Here is a 27,691-nt window from a genome sequence, read left to right on the forward strand (position 1 = left end):
TTTTGTCGTACCTTAATCTTGACATAGAAGATTCATTGTGTGCTCATGATAATGATTCTTTGATGATGACTGTCGTTGTGGGATGACCATTTTTTGAAATAGGAATGGGATCACCCATGGAAACATAGAAATAGAGATTTTCCCTCAACATTTTTCGGGATGCCTGAAATATTTATCTCGATCATGAATTTGTTTCTCGAAAATGTGAAAGTGCCCTTGTACAGGCCACAATAGCAACGCTAAGCAAGAGAAGGCGGTTGTTTTCAGCTAAAGATCCCCAAATGGTTACAAATTGTTTTATTTCCAATATTTTATTTCCAAATGGTCAAAAGCGATTGTCAGCAAGCCTACCGATGCATGCATACACGCTAGGTGAGAATTGAATTTGTGTGGCGACCTTCTAGGCGTAAAAAGCCAGTCGTAGTCGTTTTCATGGCCATGGGGCATCTGAGATATCAGCGACACGCATACACACAGCCGGGTCTTCGCAGGACGCCCGCGCCAGTGCCGTGGGCGTCTCACTTGCATATCCTCATTAAGTATACAAAACCCAATTCCAACTGCAGCGACGAGCTCCCATTCCAGTTCTCATCCAACCGACGCTCCTCAACCTTCTCCACGTGCTTTCGATGAGTTCTAGCTGGTGCACCGCCTTCTTTCTTCTTCTCATCAGCGCTCTCGTATTGCCCTCCGCCGTTGATGCCGGGCGGCCTGCTGGCAACCAGCGCTGGAGCTCCTCGGATGAGGCCTCCTTGGAGTACTACGTCCAGGTGGAGGTTGGCGGGGACGACACTGGCTATCTCATCCACGCCCTAGACACCAACGCCACCTACAGCTTCGGTGAGACGGAGGCGTTCGCCCTCAACGTAACGGAGGGCGCCGACCCTTTCTCCACACAGTTGGGCGTCATCCGGGGCTACACCGTCCAAGCAAGCTACACGTCCACCAGCCACGAGGTGGAGGTGGAGGTGGAGGTACTCTCCTACGACGACGGCTCCCTCAACGGCACCATCAGCCTGCAGGGCCTCATCAATCAGGCCACCAATGAGATCGCCGTGCTGGGTGGCACCGGCGCCTTCAGGGGCGTGCGAGGCTATGACATCGTTACCTTCGTCAACGGTACGGGCACACACTACGTGTATCACCATTCGCTTTACTTCCTCTAGGTGGCTCCTATCTTCTAGTGGAGTGTGATGTTGGTTAATTATAAACCCAGCGTGTATGTTATTTGTTTAGATTAAAATTCATATTATTGGCATAAAATCCCTCCCTCCTAGGCAAAAAGAAATTCTAAATAATATAAATTCTTGGTATCAATCTAGGCATTTATATTTGTAGTGAACTAATTGCCAACTTGGGTTTAATTCTATGGTTGACTAGTCTACCGCTCAATCTTGAATGTGGTTAAAGTCATGATTATGCATTCAATAGGGGTCATTCCTATCCCAAAGTGTATAAAGCTTCTACTTTTTCCACGAGTCTCAATTTTGCGTGGTGTTGAGTCCCATTCGGTTCTACCTAATACTTTATATTTTTCAATCTCATAAAATTACATAATTCCAACCAAGACCATTCGCTCTACTTCCTCTAGGTGGCTCCTATCTTCTAGTTGAGTGTGATGTTTGTTAATTATAAACCCAACGTGTATGTTATTTGTTTAGATTAAAATTCATATTATTGGCATGAAATCCCTCCCGCCTTGGCAAAAAAAAATCTAAATAATATAAATTCTTGCTATTAGTCTATCCATTTATATTTGTAGTGAACCAATTGCCAACCTTGGGTTCAATTCTATGGCTAACTAGTGTACGGATCAATCTTGACTGTGGTGGTTAAAGTCATGATTATGCATTCAATAGGGGTCATTCCTATCCCAAAGTGTATAAAGCTTCTACTTTTCCCACGGGTCTCAATTTTGCGTGGTGTTGAGTCCCATTCGGTTCTACCTAATACTTTATATTTTTCAATCTCATAAAATTACATAATTCCAACCAAGACCATTCGCTCTACTTCCTCTAGGTGGCTCCTATCTTCTAGTTGAGTGTGATGTTTGTTAATTATAAACACAACGTGTATGTTATTTGTTTAGATTAAAATTCATATTATTGGCATGAAATCCCTCCCGCCTTGGCAAAAGAAATTTCTAAATAATATAAATTCTTGGTATTAGTCTATCCATTTATATTTGTAGTGAACCAATTGCCAACCTTGGGTTTAATTCTATGGCTAACTAGTGTTTGGCTCAATCTTGACTGTGGTTAAAGTCATGATTATGCATTCAATAGGGGTCATTCCTATCCCAAAGTGTATAAAGCTTCTACTTTTTCCACGGGTCTCAATTTTGCGTGGTGTTGAGTCCCATTTGGTTCTACCTAATACTTTATATTTTTCAATCTCATAAAATTACATAATTCCAACCAAGACCACTATGTTTATGAATTCTCTATGGCATACAAACAGAAATTATGTTGAGAGATTTGAGACTCTACACTATTCTTCTTCTTTGTTGCAAGAAGTTGAATTCAAAGGCGATAATTCAAAGGCGACACTTTCTTATTATTACTGATATAAAACGACATAATTCCAACTAGGACCACTATGTTACCTATGGTATACAAAGTGGAGTTAAATTGAGGGATTTGAGAGTTTCCATTTTTCTTCTCCTTTGGCTCAAGATGCATAGCTCAAGTGGTTTGAGATTAGGACTCTCATTCATGAGTTGTTGGGTTCAAATCCCCTTGAGTACACTTGAGGACACCTTAAGCTTGGGATGTATTTGCGTGAACGTTGGTATCGCCCTCCACACACCCCAACATCTATGCTTGAGTGTTCTTGTGATTTCCTCCCAGTTCCTCTCTGCGTTCTTGCGGTGACAGTGGTGTGCAATGCCAATCCCTCAAGGTCAAGCTTTGGATTACAGATGGTGGCTGTTGGAACATCTCAACCCACGATGCATGGCACCGAGTTTTGCAAGTGTGCATGGTGTTCCCTCTATCGGTCGAGCTACTAACTTGCTGGGGAGGGGGGGGGGTCACTATATGTAAAGCCTCTATATCACGTACATTCAAGGCCTAATATAAAAACACCTTATCTGTAACTTTATCATGAATAAACACACCCTTTTCCTATTCAATCTTTAAATACCCCCTTTAAATGGTAACCTTCTGTATGTATAAAATGTATAAAAAAGGGATTTAAAAAACTCCTCCTATTGAACCCACGTGATAGGCTTACATATTTATAAGTGACCCCCCTGAGCTAACTTGTTGGGTTGTTTGCTTGCCCACTTTCTTAAACGTCGCCAATATTTGGAAGGGTGGTACCCCCTTGTAATACTTGGGTGTGCGTGCATGTGGTTAGTATTACTGTTAGGGTACCAAATGAGGTGTCACACTAGCTAACTTGTTGGGTTCACGGCTTGCCCACTTTCTTAAATGTGGCCAATATTTGGAAGGGTGGTACCCCCTTATAATACTTGGGTGTGTGTGCATGTGGTTAGTATTACTGTTAGGGTACCAAATGAGGTGTCGAGTTCACGGCTTGCCCACTCTCTTAAATGTGGCCAATATTTGGAAGGGTGGTACCCCCTTGTAATACTTGGGTGTGCATGCATGTGGTTAGTATTACTGTTAGGATACCAGATGAGGTGTCACGCTAGCTATAGGTGTGTGTGTGTGTAGCTGCAAGAAATAGGTAAGGGAGTGGTGGAAGAACCACTCATCTAAATGGAAAAAATAACTTACAATGAAATTCACCAATTTCATTACAAGATTCATAAGTGAGGTACTAAATGAGGTGTCGAGTTCGCAGCTTGCCCACTCTCTTAAATGTGACCAGGGTGGTACCCCCTTGTAATACTTGGGTGTGCGTGCATGTGGTTAGTATTACTGTTAGGGTACCAAATGAGGTGTCACACTAGCTATAGGTGTGTGTGTGTGTAGTTGCAAGAAATAGGTAAGGGAGTGGTGGAAGAACCACTCATCTAAATGGAAAAAATAACTTACAACACAAAATTCACCAATTTCATTACAAGATGCACGAATAACTGAACATTATCGAGCGAGCGCTCCTTGCCAATAAATAATCATGTATTGCAAGTATCAACAGGAAGCCCTTAATTGATAAAGGAAGAAGGTGTCATGAAGTGCTATATATCATGTTTGAAATATGATATAACTAACTCTAATAAAGGACTTAGTAGCTACCTCTAGATCTTTTATCACACATACTTGTATTAAGTTATGATAGTCATAACTTCTGAGGCGGCCTGAGAGCTTACATGGCTCCTTGGCCACTAGGTCTTCACACTCTCCTGATTCATTCTAAGACATTTCCATGCTATTGCTTCAAGAAGACCCATGGAGATGCTCGATAGGAGCAGATTTTTCCACTTTTGTTGGAGTACTTCAGCCATATATATAGCTTTGTTTTTGCTTTGGCCTCACACATGTATCCTTCTCTCTCGCGAGGTGTTATGTCTCACCCTAACCCTCCTTGAAACAGATCCAACAAGAGATGACCTGGTGAACTGTAACCGTCATGAGAGGATCTTTCCAATGGCAGAGTTCGTAACCCTTGAGGTCTCCAAGCTCTACAACTCCTTGAGAAGCAATTCCACCGCATCTCTCGATGAGCGTTGTCATAGCGCTACATTGCAGTACGTGTACTATTCCCTCCTCTCACCTTAGTTCACTCACACACACTACCTAGCATGTAGTGTATGTATTTTTTATTACTATTTTTCCCTCTTAATCAGTTGTCCTTGTCCTGCTCTATGGGGTTCATGTCGGCAGGTAGTTCAGGTGGATCAAAGGGTGCTCCTCCTCCTAACACTTCAGATGCATCAGAGGGATCTCCTCCTCCTAGTAGTTTAGGTGGATCAGATACCATTACAATTCATGGTTAAGAGCTATCCCCCCATTATCGCATATGTATTTTTGCTTATCTTTTCCCCCTTTTTCCCTCTTAAATAGTTGTCATTTTTCTAGGGGGTCACTAAAAAATATGCAAGATAGCACATGAATTTAACAAAAGGGGTTTTTTCCCTTGTGGAGTTACAAAACATTTACATATATAGGGGGATTTTTGATTGAAATGTTGAAAATTTTGGTACATAAGGGGTACTTTCTTTTTTGTAAAAAGTGTTATAGAATGAGTATTTCAAGATAAAAAATCCATTAGTAGGGGGTTTTTTAAATACCCTTGAATGCAACTGCTACATAGGGGGTTAATAGAGTCACCCCCCGCGTCCGAGATTCATTTGTTTGCTCTTTATGGGCCATGGAGGCAGACAATTCAGGTGGATCAAAGAGCGCTCCTCCTCCTCACAGGTCAGGTGCATCAAAGGGTGCTTCTCCTCCTAGCAGTTCAGGCAGATCAAATACCATTGCATCCCTTATATACGAGAGCTGGTCAGCACGGTTCATAGCACTGGTGTGGACTCAATCCCACCACCTTGCATTTGGTCTCTGGCCTTGAGAGGATGCAAACTCTCTTCTTAGCATCAACTATAAAAGAAAGGTGGACCAATGGCTATAGGAGAATCGATCGCGCATCCGTTGTGTGGGTGGATTATCCTACAAGGAGGTGGATGTGATTCTTGAAGTCTGCATGAGGGAGCTATGTAAAGGCTTTTTGTGGATAGACAAGGACCCTTGCCTTCGCGAGACGAGGAGAGAACTCACATATCTAGGTGCTCTCACCCCTAGATGGCAGCCCACATTTACATCAGCTACTTGAGTGTTTACAGTGGAAATTTGTTGCACAACCACCAAATTCCCATATACTTCATGAAGAAGTTGTATTTCAAGCTTGTTTTGCGGAGGTAGGTTGACTATTCTGGTGTTAGTCTTGGCGATGGAGCTAGGAGAGGCCGCATGGGTAGGTAAAAACATTGTAGGACACTTGATAGCTACATTTGTCCCTATGTTTATAGTATAGGCATTGAGAACACACGTTAGGCATGATGTACTATTAGCCACAATCTATAAACCATCTGTGTGCCTTTTTCATAGACATAGCCACAATAAAGAGACATAAAGCAGTTGGTGCAGGTTAGAGCTGAGATGAGGAAACAATCGAGGTGTAGAGAAGAGGATGTAATAGAGGCTCTCTCTGCTCAGTTGTAGTAGGTCAAATTGGAGTTGGAAGAAGTTGAGCTAGACAAGACCAAAGCTGAGGTGGTCTGAGCAACATCTTATGTAGAGTAGTTGAGAGGTCAGGTAAATTTCTCGGAGGTAGTAACTCGTTAATGAGGTGATGCACCAGCGAAATTATAGAGAAAAAAGCCAAGCATTATGTAAATCAGAGATTTCTTAGTGATCATGCCGATGGCATTCACACTCATCCATATGTTTCTCTTCATCTTTTGCCACAGTACAAGAGGTTAGAGAATGTCGTTGGCGGTTGGCCAGCTATGCTTCAAAGGACTGCCTACTTTACATGGTTCCAATTGATGGGATAGGTGTCTACATGTGGCCATATCTTCCAATTGATGGGATAGGTGTCTTGTAACATACCCATTGTAAATAACACTGTACTTGCTTCAGAGTTGAAAAATATATCTTAGCTTGTCATTTTTCCGATCAAAAAACTTCTATTTTTGGAAAATAAGCCATTTTTGCTTAGAAATTTGTAATTTTGAATCCAAATTTGAAATCTACGCGTAATTTTACGCTTAAAATAGTTTTTTTTGAATTAAAAACGGGTACCTGGAATGGGTTTAATTAAACTTTTAAGCCTTTAAATCTGCGACTTCCGACCAAAAATAGTAACTATCCAGGCGTCTAATCAACGAACGGAACACGCCCCCATGGTCACGGGGCAAGGCCGGACATTTTCATCAAATAAAATTTTTTGACCCCCCCGGGGCGGCGGGCGGCCGGCGTGGGCCCCACCACGGGCGCCGCCCGTGAAAAAAACCGACAATCCGCCCGGGGCACCCAAGCGTGTACACGACCTAGACGCACCCTCCAGCACACCCCTACACGTACCCCCTCCTCCCAGAACCCTCTATCCACAGGTGTCGCGCTCTCTCTCTCTTGGGGACACCTCCACCCCCATGTGTCACACTTTCTCTCTCCTCGAGACACCTCCACCCCCAGGTGTCTCACGCCCACACCCTCTCCCGGACACCTACACCACCCAGGTGTCACCTTCCCGTACCCGGACGTCCACCCTCCAGCACCTATAAAAGGACCCTCCCAGCCCCCTTCTCCAGACAAGCCCCCAGCAAGCCCCTACGCGCAAGCTCTCTCTCAAGCTCTAGGACATGTCCTACACTCTTCTCCCCCCCCCCCGTGTGAATAGACTTTAAGTGTGCCTCTCCTCCAACCCTTGCCTTACTCTTCCCTAGGCCTCCCTAGACGTACACTCTTCTCAAGAGCTCTCCAAGTTAAGGACACCCCTCTCAATTCCCCCCCCCCCATATGCGGCGACTTAAACTTAGGCTAAGAGGTCGTTCCTGCCCATAAGCCCAACAAGCTTTTCCTACCCCAAACGGACTCCGTTTTCGAATCCGTTTGAACCAATAGAATTCTCTCTTTTCTCTCCACGCTCCCAACCTCTTATATTCACCTCGTTTTCTCTCTATCCTCTTAAAACTCTAGTGCTCCTATGGCGCCGAAACGCCGCCGAATTGAAGAACCGCGCGCTGCCCAAGGAGGGAACGAGGCGAATCGCGTCCCTGTAATCGACTTCGCCCCTCTTGAAGCGAATAGGCATGAAAATGATAACCAGTTTATCTAAAAATTCTCTCTTATGTAGTTTAATGCAAAGATTCGAAATAATAGGAAAGGAACCAAGGTTAAACCCTAGTATAGATGGCCTAAAGTACCTTATGGTTACTCTTAAGTAAAGTTATAGGAAAATAATCTTGCTTTTGAATCATTGTCTTTCCAAAACGATGGTTTTTGTTAATGTGTGAATTCATTGAACAAAGGCTATGTCTTTCTTTCTATTGGATATACTGCTGGTTTATTGCTAACATGCAGGTACAGCTTCTCCCCCCCTTAGCTAACTTCGTGCTTGCCTGTGTAAACGGGCGGAGGATATAGCGAGGCCGGGAGTCGGCCCAGGGCAATCCCCTCCTATGCCACTGGGGATTGGTTTTCACCACCAGGGTGATGTATATATGCTGCCTAGTTCTGTGGGTCCAGGCTAGTGCGGTGACTTAACCCCCACCTCATGAGGAGACGTCCCCTCCGAAGAGCGAGAGGGTTTGGTACAAGCGTCAGTACCTGAGGGGGTGACAGGACGGCTTGGCCCTCATCGGCTGGCTGACGACGAGGGGAGACGGTCCGTGAGGTTTACCCAGCTGGTTGAGGCTGGAAGATCGAATTCTAGATTATCGATGTAGTTGTGGTTATGGTTATGGTTTGGACATGAGTTTGGATTGGAATATCGGCCCGGTTTCAGGGTCTTTGTAAATATTTTTTCACTGTAAGTATGTTCGTTGGTTTCAATGTTATGCTAAGGAAGATTTCCTTTAAGGAATCAAGTGTAATTAATTAACAAAGGAATTTGTTTTTAAGTGTTTCACAGTGTGGTAGGACTTAATTAGAAAATAATTGAATGGGTGAGTGCGTGGAAAGTGGGAGAATGGATGCCCTGACGGTACCATTCTAAGGATGGGTGGACCCGATCAGTCGGGTAGCTTTCTACTAGTCGTAACTTACGATACTTAGGGAATAGTAGAGTCACGAACAAGACTTGTTTTAGGGGACCGAGCCAGCGGCCGTGCCTCTTGAAATACGGGGGAAAAAGGCGTTGGCTTCCTTGAACCAAGTGTGGGTCTTGTTCCATCTCCACGCACATTCCGTGCTGGAGGTTAGAATTTCCTTTAGGATGACTACGCTTCCCCTGCGAGATAGAATTAGGTCCGTTCGTTTGCTCGTAACCTCGTATTTCTACGAGATCGAGGTGTCGTCAATCGGAAAATAACACGAGACTTAACTGCCTATCAAAAGGATTCCCCCGCCCTACGGGTCGGGGGCCTTACACGTGGTATCAGAGCGCGTTTAGACTTGGGAGATTTTATATTGTATTCTCTTGTTACTCTAGAAATTCTTGTTAAACTAATCTAGTTACGGCTGGATGCAGGAGGACGAGATGGATCCCTATTCTCGCTTCCTGGTATTCCAATGCATGTTCATGACTGCTTGTCGCTCTTCCGAATTCGAGTTCCGTGACACTATGATGCACATTGTAGACAAGCTAACCCTTCCTCTTTACACTCGCATCGAAAGGGGATGGAACAGAACTGAGTATTGGCATCGTCGATCTACCTACTTCATCATTCGAGCTGAGCACGTCGGCAATCTCACCAACGACTTGAGGCGGATCCGATATGCCGAGATGTTGCGGATGGTTCGCTTGTTCTGGTTTATTGGCACTCCTCGTAACACCTATGTCACTATCGATGGGAATCGCATGCTGCAGAATCGTTGGGTTTATGATAAGGTGACTCAAGTTGTATCCCCTGATAGAGTAGCCGTTACCCGTCTTTCTAGACGAGGTTTACCTCCCCTACCAGAGACTTATCGAGTTCTTGAAACCATGGGAGAACCCCCCTACTTTTTCAATGCTACCACCGCAGATCTTTATTAGGTTTCCTAGAGGACTACCATGTAAATAAATAAGATTGGATTTAGTCCAATCCTTGTAAATGGCTTGGTTTACTTGTAAATATTAAAGCTTGGAATAAAAGGTTTTGATTTTCACACTCATTGTCTTATGTGTATTAAACCGCCTAAGTGACATAATTCTAAATTTAACTTCTTATTGATAACCAGGATCGTCAACTTCTTGCTCCCAATGCATTATATACAGATACACAGGAGAAGAAGCTTCTCCTCAAACAGATGCAACCTCCCTCATTTAATGGGGCAGGTTCAAAGATTGAAAGGGATGCAGAAGTTTGGATAGAAGCCATGGACGATTACTTTTCGGCTGCTGGTACAGGAATTGGGAATCAATCTATGCTTGCCAGATTCCGTCTTACCGGGGACGCCAAACTTTGGTGGAAGCAATGGTGCCGAGATAAGGGCGTCACTGAAGATACCCAAACCTGGAGTGACATTAAGCAAGCTGTGAAGGGCCGTTATCTTCCCCCATCTCATGAATCTATTAAGATGAACGAGTTCTTCAGCCTCAAGCAGCTTAGCTTAACCTTGGAGGAATACTACTCAAAATTTGTCACGCTTGGCAAATATGCTCCACCTATGTCGATCACTCAACAAGTGGCCCGATTTTGCCAAGGGCTGAATGAACCTTTGGATTCTCGCCTTGAAGCAATGAGGCCAACTACTTTACAAGATGCTCTTACCCGAGCCAAACCTCTAGCTAAAGAAGTAAAGAGTGGTCAAGCAAAGAAGAGAGTCTATCCTCAGTCTAACCCAAGGGGGCGCCTTCAGAGGAATTACCAATCGAATTTCCGCCACAATACTATTGGTCAGTACCCCAATAATTTTGTCCCCCGCAGTTATGCTAATTCCACTTCAGAATCCTATGGGGACCAAAGGTGCTTTTATTGCAATGAAGTTGGCCACTTCCGGAATGAATGCCCCAAACTTGCAAGATCCTCTCTCAATCCTAATGTCATTCCTGCTCCACAAGGCGGCCGGGGAGTTCAAGGTCGTGGGACTCCTAATAACCACCAGGCTGGACGAGGTGGTGGTGGACGTGGTAGAGGTCGTGGAGTGACTGCCCGCGTCTGCTCTATGATTGGTGAACCGACTTTAGAGATGGAAGAAGAAGAGCAAGCCACCATTCATGCAGCCATAGAACATCAAGGACCTAATCAGCAGTTTTCTGTTATCCAAGCTCCGGCTACTTATCAAGGTAGATCTTTCCAGCTTTTGGTTGATTGTGGTAGTACGCATTCATTTCTTTCTCCAAAATGCTTGCGTAAGTTACAGTTAGATCAAAAACCAGCCCAAGCAATGATTGTTGAGTTAGCTAGTGGAAAAGAAGAAGTATCCCGACATTGTGTGGGAGATCTTGAATTTGAATTGGATGGTGAATCAACCCATGGGTATTTTAGAAGCTTACCATTAGGGATTTATGATGGAATCCTTGGTATGGATTGGTTAATTGCAAACAATGCTGACATTCACTGTGCTGAAGGAAGCATCACTTTTAAGAATAGTCAAGGACAGGTAGTATCAGCCCAGGGAAAAACAGGTAAACCCAAATTTCATTTGGTCAAAGCTAATCGACTTCTTAAGGGAGTGCGCAAGGGCCAACAGATCTTCCTTGTCAAACTCAACAAGGTAGAAGAAAGCAACCCAGATTTAGAACCCTCTTGGCTCCAGGAGTTTTCAGATATCTTTCCAGAGGAACTTACAAAACTACCCCCATCTCGAGAAGTAGATCATGGGATTGAGTTAATCCCTGGTGCTGAATCAGTTTCAAGGAGACCTTACAAAATGTCTCTTCCCGAAGCCATAGAGCTCAAGGAACAACTTAGGCAGCTCATTGATCAAGGATTCATTCGCCCTAGTATTTCCCCATGGGGAGCGCCTGTTCTTTTCCAGAGAAAGAAGGATGGCTCGCTTCGGCTTTGTATTGACTACCGAGGCCTAAACAAGGTCACTGTCAAAAACAAATACCCCATTCCTCGCATCGACGAACTTCTTGACAGACTTTATGGATCCAAAGTTTTCTCCAAAATGGATTTAAGGTCTGGCTACTATCAAATTAGGATCAAGGAATCAGATATCTCCAAAACCGCTTTCAATACCCGCTATGGCCACTATGAATTTACAGTCATGCCATTCGGATTAACCAATGCTCCTGCCACCTTCAACCGCCTGATGCAGGATATCTTCCGACCCTACTTGGATGAATTTGTCCTTGTCTTCTTCGATGACATCTTGGTCTATTCTCAGTCAAAAGAGGAACATGAGGAGCATGTACGCAAAGTATTGCAAATACTGCGCGAACATAAGCTCTATGCCAAGAAAAGCAAATGTACCTTCTTCACTTCCCAAATTGAATATCTAGGGTTCATTGTCTCCTCAAAGGGCATCTCAGTAGACCCTGCCAAAGTCAAGGATATATTGGAATGGCCACCCCCTAGGACAGTCAGAGAAATCCGTGGGTTTCTAGGCATCACAGGATGGTATAGGATCTTCATCAAGGATTATGCCAAGATAGCCGCACCCTTAACTGATCTCCTCAAGAAGGAATGCAAGATAGTATGGTTACCAATCCACCAAATCAGTTTTAGCCAACTTAAAGCTATCCTCACCTCAGCACCAGTTCTGAAGCTCCCTGACTTCACCAAAGAGTTTGAGGTTGTCACTGATGCTAGTGGCCTTGCACTTGGTGGTGTCTTAATTCAAGAAGGAAGGCCTGTGGCTTACACTTCTCGTAAGCTTAAATCCTATGAAGTCAATTATGCCACCCATGATTTGGAACTCCTTGCAGTTGTTCATTGTTTCAAGTTATGGAGACACTATCTCCTAGGCCGTAAGTTTCTACTTGTAACTGACCACCAGAGTTTAAAGTGGATCTTCACCCAGCCCAATCTCAACATGAGGCAAAGAAGGTGGATTGAGATTCTGCAAGAGTTTGATTTTGATATCAAATTTCGTCCTGGAAAGGATAATGTTGTAGCAGATGCCCTCAGTCGCAAATCCTTCCTAAGTGCAATCTCTATGCCAAATAACCCCATCCTAGAGAAGGTAAAGCAGGTTTCACTTCATGACCCTGATTACCAAAAGCTAGTAAGCCTGGTTCACAAGGAGGCACCCACAGAAAAGGAAAATATATTGATCAAGGGATACACCCTCGATGATGAATGCCTCTACTTCATGCATAGGTTATGTATTCCCAAAGATCTTGCACTAAAGAAGATGATCTTGTATGAAGCTCATGATAGCCCCGTAGCAGGACACCCAGGTTATGCAAAAACCCTGAATGCCTTAAGGAGAAGTTACTTTTGGCCTGGAATGAAGAGAGATATCCTTCAATACATCAGACAATGCCTTTCATGTCAAAGGATTAAAGCTGAAAGAATTAAAATGCCCGGGAAACTCCAACCTCTTGACATTCCTCAGATGAAGTGGGAATGTATCAGTATGGATTTTGTCACAAGTCTTCCCACAACACAAGGAGGATATGATTCTATTTTAGTAGTTGTGGATATGCTTACCAAAGTCACCCATATTATCCCAGTAAAGAAGACATTTAAATCTTCTGATATTGCCCGCCTTTTCATCAAGGAAATCTTTAGGCTTCATGGATTGCCAAAAAGAATAGTCAGTGACCGGGACTCTGACTTCACTTCAAAGTTCTGGACATCATTATTCCAGGCTATTGGAACACAACTTTGTTTCAGTACAGCTTACCACCCAGAAACAGATGGTCAAACTGAGAGAGTTAATCAGGTTATAGAAGACATCCTGAGAGCCTATTGTGGGCGTGAACCAAAGAAGTGGATTCAGTATCTCTCTCTAGTGGAATTCTCTTACAATACATCCTATCACCAAAGCATAGGGATGTCACCATTCAAAGCTCTTTATGGTCAGGAATGTTTATCCCCCTTAAATTTTTCTGACCCCACTCTAAAGGTCGAAGCCTCCAAGATAATGCTTGAAGAAATGGAAGAACAAACCAAAGCTATTCGTAAGGATATTAAAGCCGCCCAGGATCGACAGAAGCATTATGCTGATACCAAAAGATCTGAAAGAATTTTTCAACAAGGAGACAAAGTTTTTCTTCGAGTGCGGCCAAAGAGAAGTTCTTTATCTCTTGGAAAATTTAGGAAACTGAGTCCAAGGTATTGTGGGCCTTATGAAGTCATCAAATGTTTGGGAAAACATGCCTACAAACTTCGCCTCCCAACCCACCTCAAGATCCATGATGTATTCCATGTTAGCTTACTAAAGCCATATGTGCCTCATCCTGATCATGTTCTTGATGATGAACAAATTGTAATGCCAACTCAGGGAGTCCTTGAAATGAGACCTAATAGAATCATCGACTCTAGAGAAAGAGTGCTTCGCAATAGAATCCTTAGGGAACATTTAGTGGAATGGAAAGATTACCCTGAGGAGGATGCCACTTGGGAGGAAGAGTCAACCCTCCAAAAGAATTACCCAGAGTTCGTGCCGAGATGAGGACATCTCGAGTTCTTTTAGTAGGGAAGGATGTAACATACCCATTGTAAATAACACTGTACTTGCTTCAGAGTTGAAAAATATATCTTAGCTTGTCATTTTTCCGATCAAAAAACTTCTATTTTTGGAAAATGAGCCATTTTTGCTTAGAAATTTGTAATTTTGAATCCAAATTTGAAATCTACGCGTAATTTTACGCTTAAAATAGTTTTTTCTGAATTAAAAACGGGTACCTGGAATGGGTTTAATTAAACTTTTAAGCCTTTAAATCTGTGACTTCCGACCAAAAATAGTAACTATCCAGGCGTCTAATCAACGAACGGAACACGCCCCCATGGTCACGGGGCAAGGCCGGACATTTTCATCAAATAAAATTTTTTGACCCCCCCGGGGCGGCGGGCGGCCGGCGTGGGCCCCACCACGGGCGCCGCCCGTGAAAAACACCGACAATCCGCCCGGGGCACCCAAGCGTGTACACGACCTAGACGCACCCTCCAGCACACCCCTACACGTACCCCCTCCTCCCAGAACCCTCTATCCACAGGTGTCGCGCTCTCTCTCTCTTGGGGACACCTCCACCCCCATGTGTCACACTTTCTCTCTCCTCGAGACACCTCCACCCCCAGGTGTCTCACGCCCACACCCTCTCCCGGACACCTACACCACCCAGGTGTCACCTTCCCGTACCCGGACGTCCACCCTCCAGCACCTATAAAAGGACCCTCCCAGCCCCCTTCTCCAGACAAGCCCCCAGCAAGCCCCTACGCGCAAGCTCTCTCTCAAGCTCTAGGACATGTCCTACACTCTTCTCCCCCCCCCCCCGTGTGAATAGACTTTAAGTGTGCCTCTCCTCCAACCCTTGCCTTACTCTTCCCTAGGCCTCCCTAGACGTACACTCTTCTCAAGAGCTCTCCAAGTTAAGGACACCCCTCTCAATTCCCCCCCCCCCATATGCGGCGACTTAAACTTAGGCTAAGAGGTCGTTCCTGCCCATAAGCCCAACAAGCTTTTCCTACCCCAAACGGACTCCGTTTTCGAATCCGTTTGAACCAATAGAATTCTCTCTTTTCTCTCCACGCTCCCAACCTCTTATATTCACCTCGTTTTCTCTCTATCCTCTTAAAACTCTAGTGCTCCTATGGCGCCGAAACGCCGCCGAATTGAAGAACCGCGCGCTGCCCAAGGAGGGAACGAGGCGAATCGCGTCCCTGTAATCGACTTCGCCCCTCTTGAAGCGAATAGGCATGAAAATGATAACCAGTTTATCTAAAAATTCTCTCTTATGTAGTTTAATGCAAAGATTCGAAATAATAGGAAAGGAACCAAGGTTAAACCCTAGTATAGATGGCCTAAAGTACCTTATGGTTACTCTTAAGTAAAGTTATAGGAAAATAATCTTGCTTTTGAATCATTGTCTTTCCAAAACGATGGTTTTTGTTAATGTGTGAATTCATTGAACAAAGGCTATGTCTTTCTTTCTATTGGATATACTGCTGGTTTATTGCTAACATGCAGGTACAGCTTCTCCCCCCCTTAGCTAACTTCGTGCTTGCCTGTGTAGACGGGCGGAGGATATAGCGAGGCCGGGAGTCGGCCCAGGGCAATCCCCTCCTATGCCACTGGGGATTGGTTTTCACCACCAGGGTGATGTATATATGCTGCCTAGTTCTGTGGGTCCAGGCTAGTGCGGTGACTTAACCCCCACCTCATGAGGAGACGTCCCCTCCGAAGAGCGAGAGGGTTTGGTACAAGCGTCAGTACCTGAGGGGGTGACAGGACGGCTTGGCCCTCATCGGCTGGCTGACGACGAGGGGAGACGGTCCGTGAGGTTTACCCAGCTGGTTGAGGCTGGAAGATCGAATTCTAGATTATCGATGTAGTTGTGGTTATGGTTATGGTTTGGACATGAGTTTGGATTGGAATATCGGCCCGGTTTCAGGGTCTTTGTAAATATTTTTTCACTGTAAGTATGTTCGTTGGTTTCAATGTTATGCTAAGGAAGATTTCCTTTAAGGAATCAAGTGTAATTAATTAACAAAGGAATTTGTTTTTAAGTGTTTCACAGTGTGGTAGGACTTAATTAGAAAATAATTGAATGGGTGAGTGCGTGGAAAGTGGGAGAATGGATGCCCTGACGGTACCATTCTAAGGATGGGTGGACCCGATCAGTCGGGTAGCTTTCTACTAGTCGTAACTTACGATACTTAGGGAATAGTAGAGTCACGAACAAGACTTGTTTTAGGGGACCGAGCCAGCGGCCGTGCCTCTTGAAATACGGGGGAAAAAGGCGTTGGCTTCCTTGAACCAAGTGTGGGTCTTGTTCCATCTCCACGCACATTCCGTGCTGGAGGTTAGAATTTCCTTTAGGATGACTACGCTTCCCCTGCGAGATAGAATTAGGTCCGTTCGTTTGCTCGTAACCTCGTATTTCTACGAGATCGAGGTGTCGTCAATCGAAAAATAACACGAGACTTAACTGCCTATCAAAAGGATTCCCCCGCCCTACGGGTCGGGGGCCTTACACGTCTACATGCTTACATGTGGCCATATCTTCCAATTGATGGGATAGGTGTCTACATGCTTACATGTGGCCATATATTCCACATGGGTTGCATCATTGTGGCCATCTCTTCCACATGGGTTTCCCACCACTATGCCGATACCCTATTTATGTGGCCACATATAGGGTATTGGGCATGGATGATATCTATCTAGACGTGATTTTTATGTATGTAAATAAATCACTCCATCATAATTAAAGTAATGATGTTAACTTAAGCAATGTTGTGAACTTCATGAATTGCTATGATCTTGTTTTTCTTCTCTTGCCTCCCTCCTTAGCTGGGTACAATGTGGAGAAATATGCCCCTCTCCCCACAGTTGAAACATTGGAAGTTCTCCATTCTATTTCATAATGGTTTGTCAACCTATGGTCTTCTAACTTTATTCCAAATTCCGTGCACAATAAGGTTCAAGTTCCCAATCTACTTAGTCATGCTCTAGATTTTGTGATGCAATCCCTCCTGACCTGTGTCTCCAACCTCAATAGCCCTAGGAATCTCAGCACGATAGTTTCTTTCTACATGTACTTCAACCGAAAACGGCTCAACAACATGCCCACAAGTACCATGTTTATATATGGCTGTCAGAGCTGACTCTATCTCTTTAACGGGCCATCTCTTACCTCTCTGCACCCTCTTCTTGCACTGTTCTAATTCAAGCCTGACTGCCTCAGCATAGGTATCACGGTCTTTGATATGGCTCCCCCTTACCCTCCTTGAAACACCGTGTCAGATCTGTATGTTGACTGAGTCCTCCTAGATCCTCTACAATCCTCTAGTATCAACCAATCTTATAGCCACAACCCCAAGGGATTACCAAACTCTTGGATGTCCCTCTTCTGATTTTCTGCTAATAGAAAAGATGACTCATGTAGAAATGAAAAAATTCTTATCGTATTTTAAAGTAGATGCGTGCAACAGATTTCAAAAAGAAACACGTCCTCCTGATCTTTATAATGTCCTCTAGTGTCAGCCAAATGCAAATACTTGATCATGAACTTCTTAGAACCTGTGGAATCTCCCTTGCATACACCCTATCAACTCTAGTCTACCCAACTACTTGGCTTGTATGTCAAACGTAGAATCTGACCCCAATAGGCATCCTCCTTGATCTCTTATTATCCTCTTGGTCAAACTAGCCTCAATCTCCCAACCCCAAAACTATGTTGAACATTCCACTAAGCTTTGCGAATCTTCTACGAGCATTAATCCAAACGGTTTTGATTGTTATCGATTCTTCTTTCGAAGACATTGTCATTTGACAAATTCAATGGCCAAGGTTTTCACACTTGGTAGACCAAAGTCAAGGGACATCTCATGAAGAAAAATCTTTGGGAATTAGTTAAACCAACAGAAGGGGAAGATGGTAATTCAAAAGCCTCGTGACTCTTGCCAAAATATAGGTAGGATCACACTAGCCAATGCCTTAAGCAAGCTCATTTGCTAGTGGACTTTGTGGCATTACCATGGAGAACTTGGGAGGAAAATCTCCATGCTCAGTACCAACTTTAAGCTCTGAAGTCACCAAGAGGTGGTTCTTTAACCATATGAGATTAAAAAATGTAAACTATTAGGTAGAACCAAAAGGGACAAGCACCACGCAAAATTGAGACCCATGTGGAAACTTGAAGCCTTACACACTTTGGGATAGGAATGACCCCTAGTGGATGCATAATCATGACTCTTATTCAGTCAAGATTGAGCGATAGACTAGTTAGAATTAGAATTAAACCCAAGGTTGCCAAATGATTCACTACAAATATCAAATATCAAATATCAAGACTAATACTAAGAATATATATTAATTTAGAAATTATTTGGGCCAAGAAGGTGGTCAACATGTATTTCTAGCTATTAAGTGTAGCCTTCCACCATATTTATCCATCAAGAAAGAACACTTACTTTTTATTCTCTTGTCATGCTCATAACTTGGTCGGTTGAATTTGTATCGTGAATGTATAAGAAATCGTAATTAAGGTTACCTATTGTTATAATTTTGATACTTGTGATGCATTAGGAAACTAAGAAGAAGTGAAGGATATAAATGTGTACTTAGCTCCATTGAATCGATGAGTGAAAAGGATCATGATGCATTTAGGGAGATGAGAAATTTACCTTATTGAACTCTCCATGCTATTGTTGGGGATTGTCACCATGTTAAGGTTTGTTTTGATAATATCTCATATATGTTCTATCTATTACGTATAATGATAGTCTGGCTACAAAAGGCTATAATGGTCTTTCATTAGAAGGTGAGAACTTGCAATTGCTACTATTCATGTTTTTTAGTAGAAAAAAAGACCATTATTTTGTTTTGAATATTGTAAATTACCATTTATTTGCAGGTTTGGGGAACACACTTTCATTTGTGCTCAAGCTAGATTAGTGCCAAATTGTGAAAGGTCAGAAGCTGGAACGTATGAGCATTACGCTCATTAATGAGGCCATGATATGTGTATGGGAAAAGACTACCAAACCAAGTTTTGGTGTGTAATCTGGGAAAGAGGTCTGGTGTCATGGTGCATTCGAGGTACCGAAGGAGACACATGAGGTATTGACATGGATGTTTGAAAGGATTCCCTAGATAACAGATGTAATCAGAAAGCAAATTGATAGTCAACTTTTAGATGTAGAAAACATAGGAAAGTTCAAGGTGGATTGGCATCTTGGTGGAGATTTAAAGAGAATTAAATGCATGATGGGTTGTGCTCAAGGTCATCAAGATGGCCTTGTCCATACTGCAATGCTTAGATTGATATTCCTAGGAAGAAAAAGACAAATGGAAAAGGTATGTTTTGTTGGGAAGGATGCCTCGAAAGGTCCCAAGAAAGGGAAGAAGCAATAGGAAGATGCGGTAGATCCAACCAAGTCAACTGATGATGAAGTTGAGGAACAACCAAATGCAAGATGGGTAGAAGGTGTCATGTCTCCTGATATGCTAGGAGAACCAAACAGGAATTCAAATTGGAGTCCCATCATTAATTTTCCACTAAAGAATATTCACTTTTGCACACTTCATGCATTCATGAGAATCTTCGATCGAGTCCTTAAGTGCCATATCGATTATGCATTCACAATGCCTACACAAGAGAGGAAAGTTGCAGCCCTTGGTAAATTAGAGCATCTTTTGAATTCTCTAGTAGGTTGCCATGGTTGAAACGTGAAAATTGAATTGAATAAGCAAGCCTTTGGTATGTCATACGAGGTTGCTCAAAAGGTCTCCCATGACTAGAGTAAAGGCAAGGAGATTTTTGGAGAAGCCAGCAAACATAGAGAATTCAAAGAAGACTTGGGGACTCTGGGGGGAGACCTTTGTGCAATCACCACAAATGTAGATTTTCAAATACCAACTCTTGTAAATATGCGCAAACAGCTTTGGATAAATTTCAATGCCAACTCTTGTAAATATGCGCAAACAGCTTTGGATAAGTTTCAATAACATGGTTCGCATTATGAATCAAAGTAGCAAAACTGCCTAAGAACGAGCATCATTTTAACAACATAGCGTAGAATTCACCGAAAGTGTGCTAGGTGCTTGGGGAGAGAGTAAAGTAACACATTAATGGTAAGTTGTAAAAAAAAAAACAAGTGTTTTAACCTAGACTTTTTCTAATTAAATTCTATTGTCATGTGTATAGCACATAGTTTATGCGCATGGTGCATATTTCATGAACAAGTATGGATCGCTTGACATGTGGAGTACCCAAGGGATGGAGAAATCAAATTATAAAGCAAGAGGGGTTTATTTCAAAAATACAAGACATGGAGGTGGAGTTTCTGCACGAGGAACACGTAGTACAAACTATCTACAAGAGATGTTCAATTAGTTTTATTGCATAACCTTTGGAAGGGTATTGGTTAGGGAGCGGCCCCAACAATCAAAGCTTGTGCAAGAGGCACGCAAGGCTGCAAAAAGTCATGCTCAGCTTGAATGGCTGTAGACCAATGCTCTGGTGCTTAGCGTGCACGAATGAGGAGACAAGGGAGGCGTTGGGTTGTGCATGCACCGGCACAAATCTAGATGTAATAAGGCTAAGAAATTAAGTTTATTTAGGTTTTTTTTTCCCTTAAAAAAAACTATTAATAGTTCCTTCTCTCACTTCATTTTCATTTCACTTTTTTAGAGAGCTTGAGCTCAAGGTCTACGTAGGCAGCCACGTAACGACACCAGCACATGACCACGTTAGCATAATAGGCATAGTCATACATGGATACGGCACGCACCAAGAACACCGCACGTGTTACCACATGCCTTCACAAAACATAGTGCAAGGCACCCAACGACCACATATTGGATGACACCACGGAAGAGAGTGACCCCTTGGATTCTAGGACATGCCCAATGGGATCACCAGAGTCCCAACCCTCCTCCCACAGCAACACGAACGCACACACATGTAGGCCCTTCTAGTGGGAGCAAGCGCGTGAAGAAGACCCCACAATGCAACTACCTCAGACCCTACTACTACCAGGACAGGGTCCCCTATCTACCCAAGATGAACTTGATACACAGGTACCACAACAAAAGGAGGAGGAGGATTCAGACTATGAGAGAGAGATCAAGGGGAGGTTCCTGCAAGTGCGCACAAGCGTAGAAAGGTCAAGCTTTCCAACACACCAACACAACATAGAGAGCTCCAAGAAAAAGGATGCGCCAAGGAAATAGGGCTCTACAAGAAATCAAGTTTTATCAAAGGAACACTAAGTTGTTGATAAGAAGAGCCCCTTTTGCTCACACAGTGAAGGAGATTCTTGAATGATATAGAACACAGTTCCGTGTGCAGGGGATTACCCTTGAAGCATTGCAACAAGAAGTCACCGAGGCTTATCTTGTTGGGCTTTTTGAAGACACCAACCTCCTTGCAATACATGCAAAGAGGATTACCATTTCTACCAAGGACACATGCAACTAGCTCGGCGTATTCGAAGGTGAGTGAGACACGATCTAGAGATCTTAGATATTAACCTGCTTTTTGAAGCAACTCTTTTATTTCAAACCCCCCTTTGTAACAAGCCTATGTGGCTTTCAATTGTAACCTTCTGATAATTTAAATTTTTAGTTTCTCTTACAATGTCTTGGTGTCATCATGTTTGTTTAACATGGAGTGTCTATCATGTGCCAGTTTATCACCCAAGGCATCAAAAATGCTCCTGGAGGACTGAGGAAGCTGTGCCAGAACAATGCGAATTTGGCCTCTACAACGGCGATGTAGGCTACAAGTTCGCACTAAAATATTCTGGCATTTCTCCCCTAGCCACTCAGGATCATTTTTGATGTATTTATAAATGAAGTTGAGTACATTGATGCATTTATAAATGAAGTTGAGTACATTGATGCATTTATAATGAAGTTGAGTACACTAATTGTGAGAAACAGTAGTTTACAAGATAAAAACACCTTTAATCATGTGTAAAAATACATTGTTTGTCATCCAATACATCAGAATTGCTCCTGGAGGACTGGGGAAGCTATGCCAGAATAGTGCAAATTTAGGCTCTACAGTGGTAATGCAGCTCAAAATTTGCACTGTTCTAGCACTGCTCCCCAACAAATCAGGATTTTTTCTGATGCATTTATAATGAAATTGAGTACACTAATTGTGAGAAATGGTAGTTTGTAGGATAAAAACACTTTTAATCACATGTCAAAATACATTATTTGTCATCCAATGCAGTCACGATTATTTCTGATACACTTTTAATCACGTGTAAAAATACATTATTTGTCATCCAATGCAATCACGATTATTTCTGATACATTTATAATGAAGTTGAGTACATTGATTATGAAAAAAAGTAATTTACAAGATAAAAATATCTTTAATCATGTGTAAAAATACATTGTTTGTCATCCAATGCATCAAAATTACTCCTGGAGGACTGGGGAAACTATGCCAGAACAGTGCGAATTTAGGCTCTGCAGAGCGACGGTGTAGGCTCAAAATTTGCACTATTCTGGCACTACTTCCCCAACCACTTAGGATTATTTCTGATGCATTTATAATGAAGTTCAGTACATTGATTATGAAAAACAGTAATTTACAAGATAAAAACACCTTTAATCATGTGTAAAAATACATTTTTTGTCTTCCAATACATCATAATTACTCCTGAAGGGCTGGGAAAGTTGTGCCAAAACAGTGCGAATTTGGGCTCTACAGCAGCCGGTGTAGGCTCAAAATTTGCACTGTTCTAGCACTGCTCCCCCCCAGGACCCCAGGGTCATTTATGATGCATTTACAAAACAATTTATGGTACAAACTAGAAAAAACAATGATATACTTGATGAAAATAAGTTTGCAAAAACTATATTGTATTCATAAGAAGAAGTGATACATCATCTTTACAAAAGCTTTCTTACAATATTGAGCTTCCTTCTCTTGTTATTGGGAAGAGTGTGCTCAAGGAGTGATTGGGCTATTTCTTGAGGATCCTCTATGCCTATGCTTTTGGCTATACCTATACGAGCAAGAAGCTTACCCCTAAATCCATAACCAAAAACATCGAAGGCAAGGGACTTTTTAATTAGAACTATACGTTTGGTGCTCTGTGCCATAGAGGCTACACAGAGCACCTTACAGAGGGCTTTCAAAAAGAAGAGAGTGAAGGGAGATTGAGGAGTGTAGCCCTGTGGATAATGGTGATGCTATCCATAGGAAGCCGACCAAGATAGTGCACTAATGCAACATGTCCATGGACCTTGGCTTGGTCTCTATTGCCGCTGCCTCTCCCAACAAATGCGTCAATTTCAACCACCCTCTGCAATCAAAGGAAAAATCAAAATATTTTTCTATACATAATTACAAATGTTTCTAAGTTGTAAAAAGTCGATTATTACCTCTTGCTCAATGTCTTCTTTTGCCAAAGTGCTAGTGGGGATGGAGAGGTCAATCGAGGACTTAGCCTCATCCTTTTTTTAGGTGCTTTGGTCTCCTCCATCACTCAAGTAGCAAGGGTATCCTTTTCAGCCTCTATTTTTTCTTGTAAGGTTTTGAATTCCTCCTCTTGAACTAGGGCTTGCTTTGCGGTCTCAACCACAATTTCCTTGGCCAAACCAACAGTCTCTGCAATAGATTCTCCAAGGGGTAATATGACACTATCTAGGTGAGGACCGAGGTTGGACGTATCAAGGTCCACCTCACATCGCGTTGTCGTGTCATGGCACGTCTATGGTGTGAAACCATGCATATGAGGCCATTAAATGCAAATCCAGATGCATGGGATTAAGTGCCATGACTTGAGTCATTATATGATGCTTAAGTACGTATGTTCATATTGTAAATGAGGTTCAATAAGACGAGCTGAGGCTAAGCCAGGTCTCGAAGCCTCTGTACATAAGTGTGGTGTGAATCATGGAGTTTTTATGCTTATGGTAGACCTTGTAGTAGGGAACACCCCTCTCAACATGTATGGGAAATGTGAGAGCATGTATGATGCAAGGATTGGTTTTGAAAGAATGCCTTTTCGAGATATCGTGCCTTGGAATGCCATGATTTCTTTTCTTACTCGGAATGAGCAGAACAAGGAGGCTCTGGGTTTGTATGATGAGATGCAATTTGAAGGCATCAAACCTAACAACATTACATTGGTATGTGCACTTAATGCATGTGCAAGCTTAGCAGCATTAGAAGAAGGGCAGGAGATTCATAACACTATCATTGATAACATTTATGGTGCTGATACCATGGATGAAAATGTGCCCATAAACGTATACGGCAAGTGCAGCAACATGCACAGTGCAAGGAAGGTGTTTTTGGAAATGCTTTCTCGGGATGTTATCTCATGGAATGCCATGGTTTTTGCGCTTGTTCAGAATGGATATAATGAGAACGCTTTGGAGTTTTTTTCAACTGATGCTGATATCGTGGGGACTGCTCTTGTCAGCATGTATGGCAAATGTGGAGATTTATGCAAGGCAAGAAGTACATTTGACAAAATTCTCTCACATGCTGTTCTGCGTGTAAGTACGCGCATTATTGTTGTTTTGTTACTTACGATTTTCAAAAATCGTATAGTCTTGGAATAAAATTATTCCCCCTTTAAGGTTTTTGGGGATGAGAAGGCTTTGGGATTTTTATGGTTTTGGAGAGTCTTCGAATAAAAAAGCATCAAAAATACAAAAAGTTTATTTTGTAAAAAGCTACTTGGTTGGATTTTGGATTTCTAGACATGGAGTTTTCTAAAATCACATGAATATGTTGTACATATGCCACATGTCATCTTTTGCTTTGCGAGTTGTCGAAATTTGAAAGCAGGTTTTTATGAGATCAAGAGACATCTTGAAATGATGGATTGGCAATATATGATATATGTGATGTGAATGGTCACATGTATATGGAAATCTTTTGTAGATTGTGTTATGCCTACATGTGATATGATTGAAACATTTGGAAAAAGAGTTAGGAGATCTATGCTTGGAACTGGTCATGCTCTTGACACACAATTTATGTGCAATCATCAAGCTGAATTTGGGAATGTTTTGAAGTGAATTGGCACATGTACATGTAAACCAAAATTGAGATGTCATAACCCCCTTGAAGAGCTATATGTTTTGTTTCCTTGCTGGGATTTGGAGCTACTCTCACAGCCAGAAGTCTCGCACTTTCCTAGCGATACCGCCCACGTCACGACAGCTTTGGTGAACCGGACGTGAAACTGCTGGGGTGAGAGTGTGGTGAAATACACAGGGAAGCTATGGCTGAGAATCCTGAGGGTCAGGGGGTTCATTTTGACCCCACGGTTATGCGAATGTTTCAGATGTTTACTATGTATATGCAACAACAGCAAGCTGCTGAGAGGGGGTAAATTTCCACGACTAACAGGGATTTCATTAACGTCTTCACAATTTCGTGATCACGTTAACAAAACCTATTGTTAACATATTAAAACTTGTGATCACATTGTATATTCACATGACCTGAGAAATGACCTGCCGGAACCCACTATTCCAGTAACACCTCCGGGCTTCTTCCATTCCCGGCGGGCCCGCCGGGCTTTTATGCTTTCCCGGCGGGCCCGCCGGGAAAGCATAAAAGCCCGGCGGGCCCGCCGAGAAAAACAAAGAACACCGGCGGGGTATTATTCTGTATATAAACACTGCCCGACACCCGTCGTACAACTTTTGGGAAGATAGTCCTTGTTTTGGGGGCGTGATATCTCTCCTCAAAGTACTTGTAGAGCTCTCGAGTTGCTAGAAGTGTCCTCTTGGGAAGAACGTCCTTATTTTAGGGGCTGTCGTCTTTCCTTGTAGGCACTCCTAAGGCTATTGGGCCACTCGTCCTTAGTTCTTTGAACTGGGGGCAGGGTGTGGTTCGTAGCTAATACTTGCGGAGATTTAGGGACAAATTTGGAGTCATTCAGCTTTGCATTTGAGCCACGTACGTAATCTACCTCATTCTGCTTTATGAATGGTTTGATGGAGCCAAGAGTCCTGCTTAGGGGCTTGTATTGGTTCTTGATACTTGATATAGTTTAGAGTAGACAAGGGTCTATTGTCCTATACTAGAGTATTGGGCAAGCATAGATCTTTGATTTTTTTTTGTGAATGTTAGAGAAGGTCTATTGTCCTATACTAGAGTATTGGGCAAGCATAGATCTTTGATTGTGTAAAGTATCCTTAATTGGGTACAAAAGGCATCCTTCATTGGGGGTGCAATGTGCATGATAGTTTCGAAGTAGTTTTGTAGTAAGACCTTGCAAGATAGTTTGAAATAGTTTTGTGTTATGTGATGATCTTTTGTATTTGTCAAGATAGTTTCGAAGTACTTTGTCTGCAGATGTATGTTTTGTTATACGTGAGTGATTTGTTGTTTTTTCATTTGTGTATTCATTGTTATATGCTTGGTTGAATAGGTTATTTGTTGAGATGGAGGACAATGTTGGATCCAGTGGTACCTCCAATAGAGTCCAAATTTCAAATAGCAGGAAAAAAAAGGCACCTGGGATAGAGTGGCAATATGCAATTAACGTTGGTGATCGATTCATAGATTGGGAGTGTAAGCTATGCCATGCAGTAAAATCAGGTGGGGCGCCTCGACTAAGAGAACACTTTTTAGGCGGACCGAAGAAAAAGTCATGTACCCACCCCTCTGCACCTATAGTGGCCAAACGCATAAGAGAAGAAATTCAAAAGAAAGATTCAAGAAAACATGACACTCCTCCCGTTAATGTATCAAGGCAGCAAGAACACTGTTCTTCTAATCATCAAACTCCCGCTACATCGCCTACTTGTACCCCGAACGGCAATATGCAGCCAGAAAGTAATCTACCCAATGCATCTTCTTGCAAGCAAAACTTTGACGTAGGAAATATATCCATGCGTCAAACTTCATTGCAAGAAAGCCTACGTCAAGGTTGACTCGATGATGCACAACTCGTCCTTGCTGAAGCGATTTACTTTTCTGGGAGTGCTATGATGATGGTGGACAGTGAGCATTGGAAGAGAGCATGGAAGAAAATTGGTGAGTTTGGACCAGGGTTTTCACCGCCTACGTACCATGCTATGCGAAATGATCTATTAGAGAAATGTTATGCGCAGGTAAAAGAACGTGTACAAAGAATAATTCTTAGCAATATAGAGCTTTCTGGATGTAGTATAGTAAGTGATGGATGGTCTAATGTGCAAAGAAAACCATTAATTAATGTAATGGTTATTTCACCTAGAGGTGAGACTTTCATCCATGCCGTGGATTCAGCTGGTTCAATCAAAACTGGGGCTTACATTGCTCAAGTTATTAAAATGTAGTCCAAGTCGTCATGGACAATGCAAAAAATTGTAAAAATGCATCCAGAATCCTACAGCGACAATATCCACATATTTTTCCGGTAGGCTGTAATACTCATAGTTTGAATCTTGTATTAAAAGATTGGTATAAATCTGATGATACCAAATGGTTTGCCTCAATCGTCGACACTGCTCGCCAGCTTGTGAAATTCATGCTCAAGAGACAGAGAGTTTTGGATATGTTTCGACCTCGCATGTCAGTTATGTTAAAGCTTCCAGCGGAG

General features: G+C 42.7%; 2 protein-coding genes across 2 annotated transcripts in view; both read left to right on the forward strand.

Moving 5' to 3' along the window:
* Window positions 1–593: 593 nt before the first annotated feature.
* LOC147623398 (uncharacterized) lies at window positions 594–1,381 on the forward strand. Its single transcript, XM_086821856.1, has one exon. The coding sequence runs from the start codon at window positions 630–632 to the stop codon at window positions 1,164–1,166; it is 537 nt and encodes a 178-aa protein (XP_086677982.1). The 5' UTR covers window positions 594–629; the 3' UTR covers window positions 1,167–1,381.
* A 3,899-nt stretch (window positions 1,382–5,280) lies between these two features.
* LOC147623399 (pentatricopeptide repeat-containing protein At5g27110-like) overlaps window positions 5,281–27,691 on the forward strand; it is a 35,450-nt gene continuing 13,039 nt past the window's right edge. The window contains exons 1-2 of the mRNA XM_086821770.1: window positions 5,281–5,433; window positions 24,204–24,644. Of these exons, the coding sequence (XP_086677896.1) occupies window positions 5,281–5,433; window positions 24,204–24,644 (594 nt within the window). The remainder of the gene's footprint in view (window positions 5,434–24,203; window positions 24,645–27,691) is intronic.

This window comes from Cibotium barometz, chromosome 27, assembly GCF_041138505.1.
Source record: "Cibotium barometz isolate CiBa-2024 chromosome 27, ASM4113850v1, whole genome shotgun sequence".
Taxonomy (NCBI): Eukaryota; Viridiplantae; Streptophyta; class Polypodiopsida; order Cyatheales; family Cibotiaceae; genus Cibotium; species Cibotium barometz.

Excerpts from the sequence above, each read along its gene's own strand:
- LOC147623398 (XM_086821856.1), top strand. The coding sequence starts at position 630 with ATGAGTTCTAGCTGGTGCACCGCCTTCTTTCTTCTTCTCATCAGCGCT.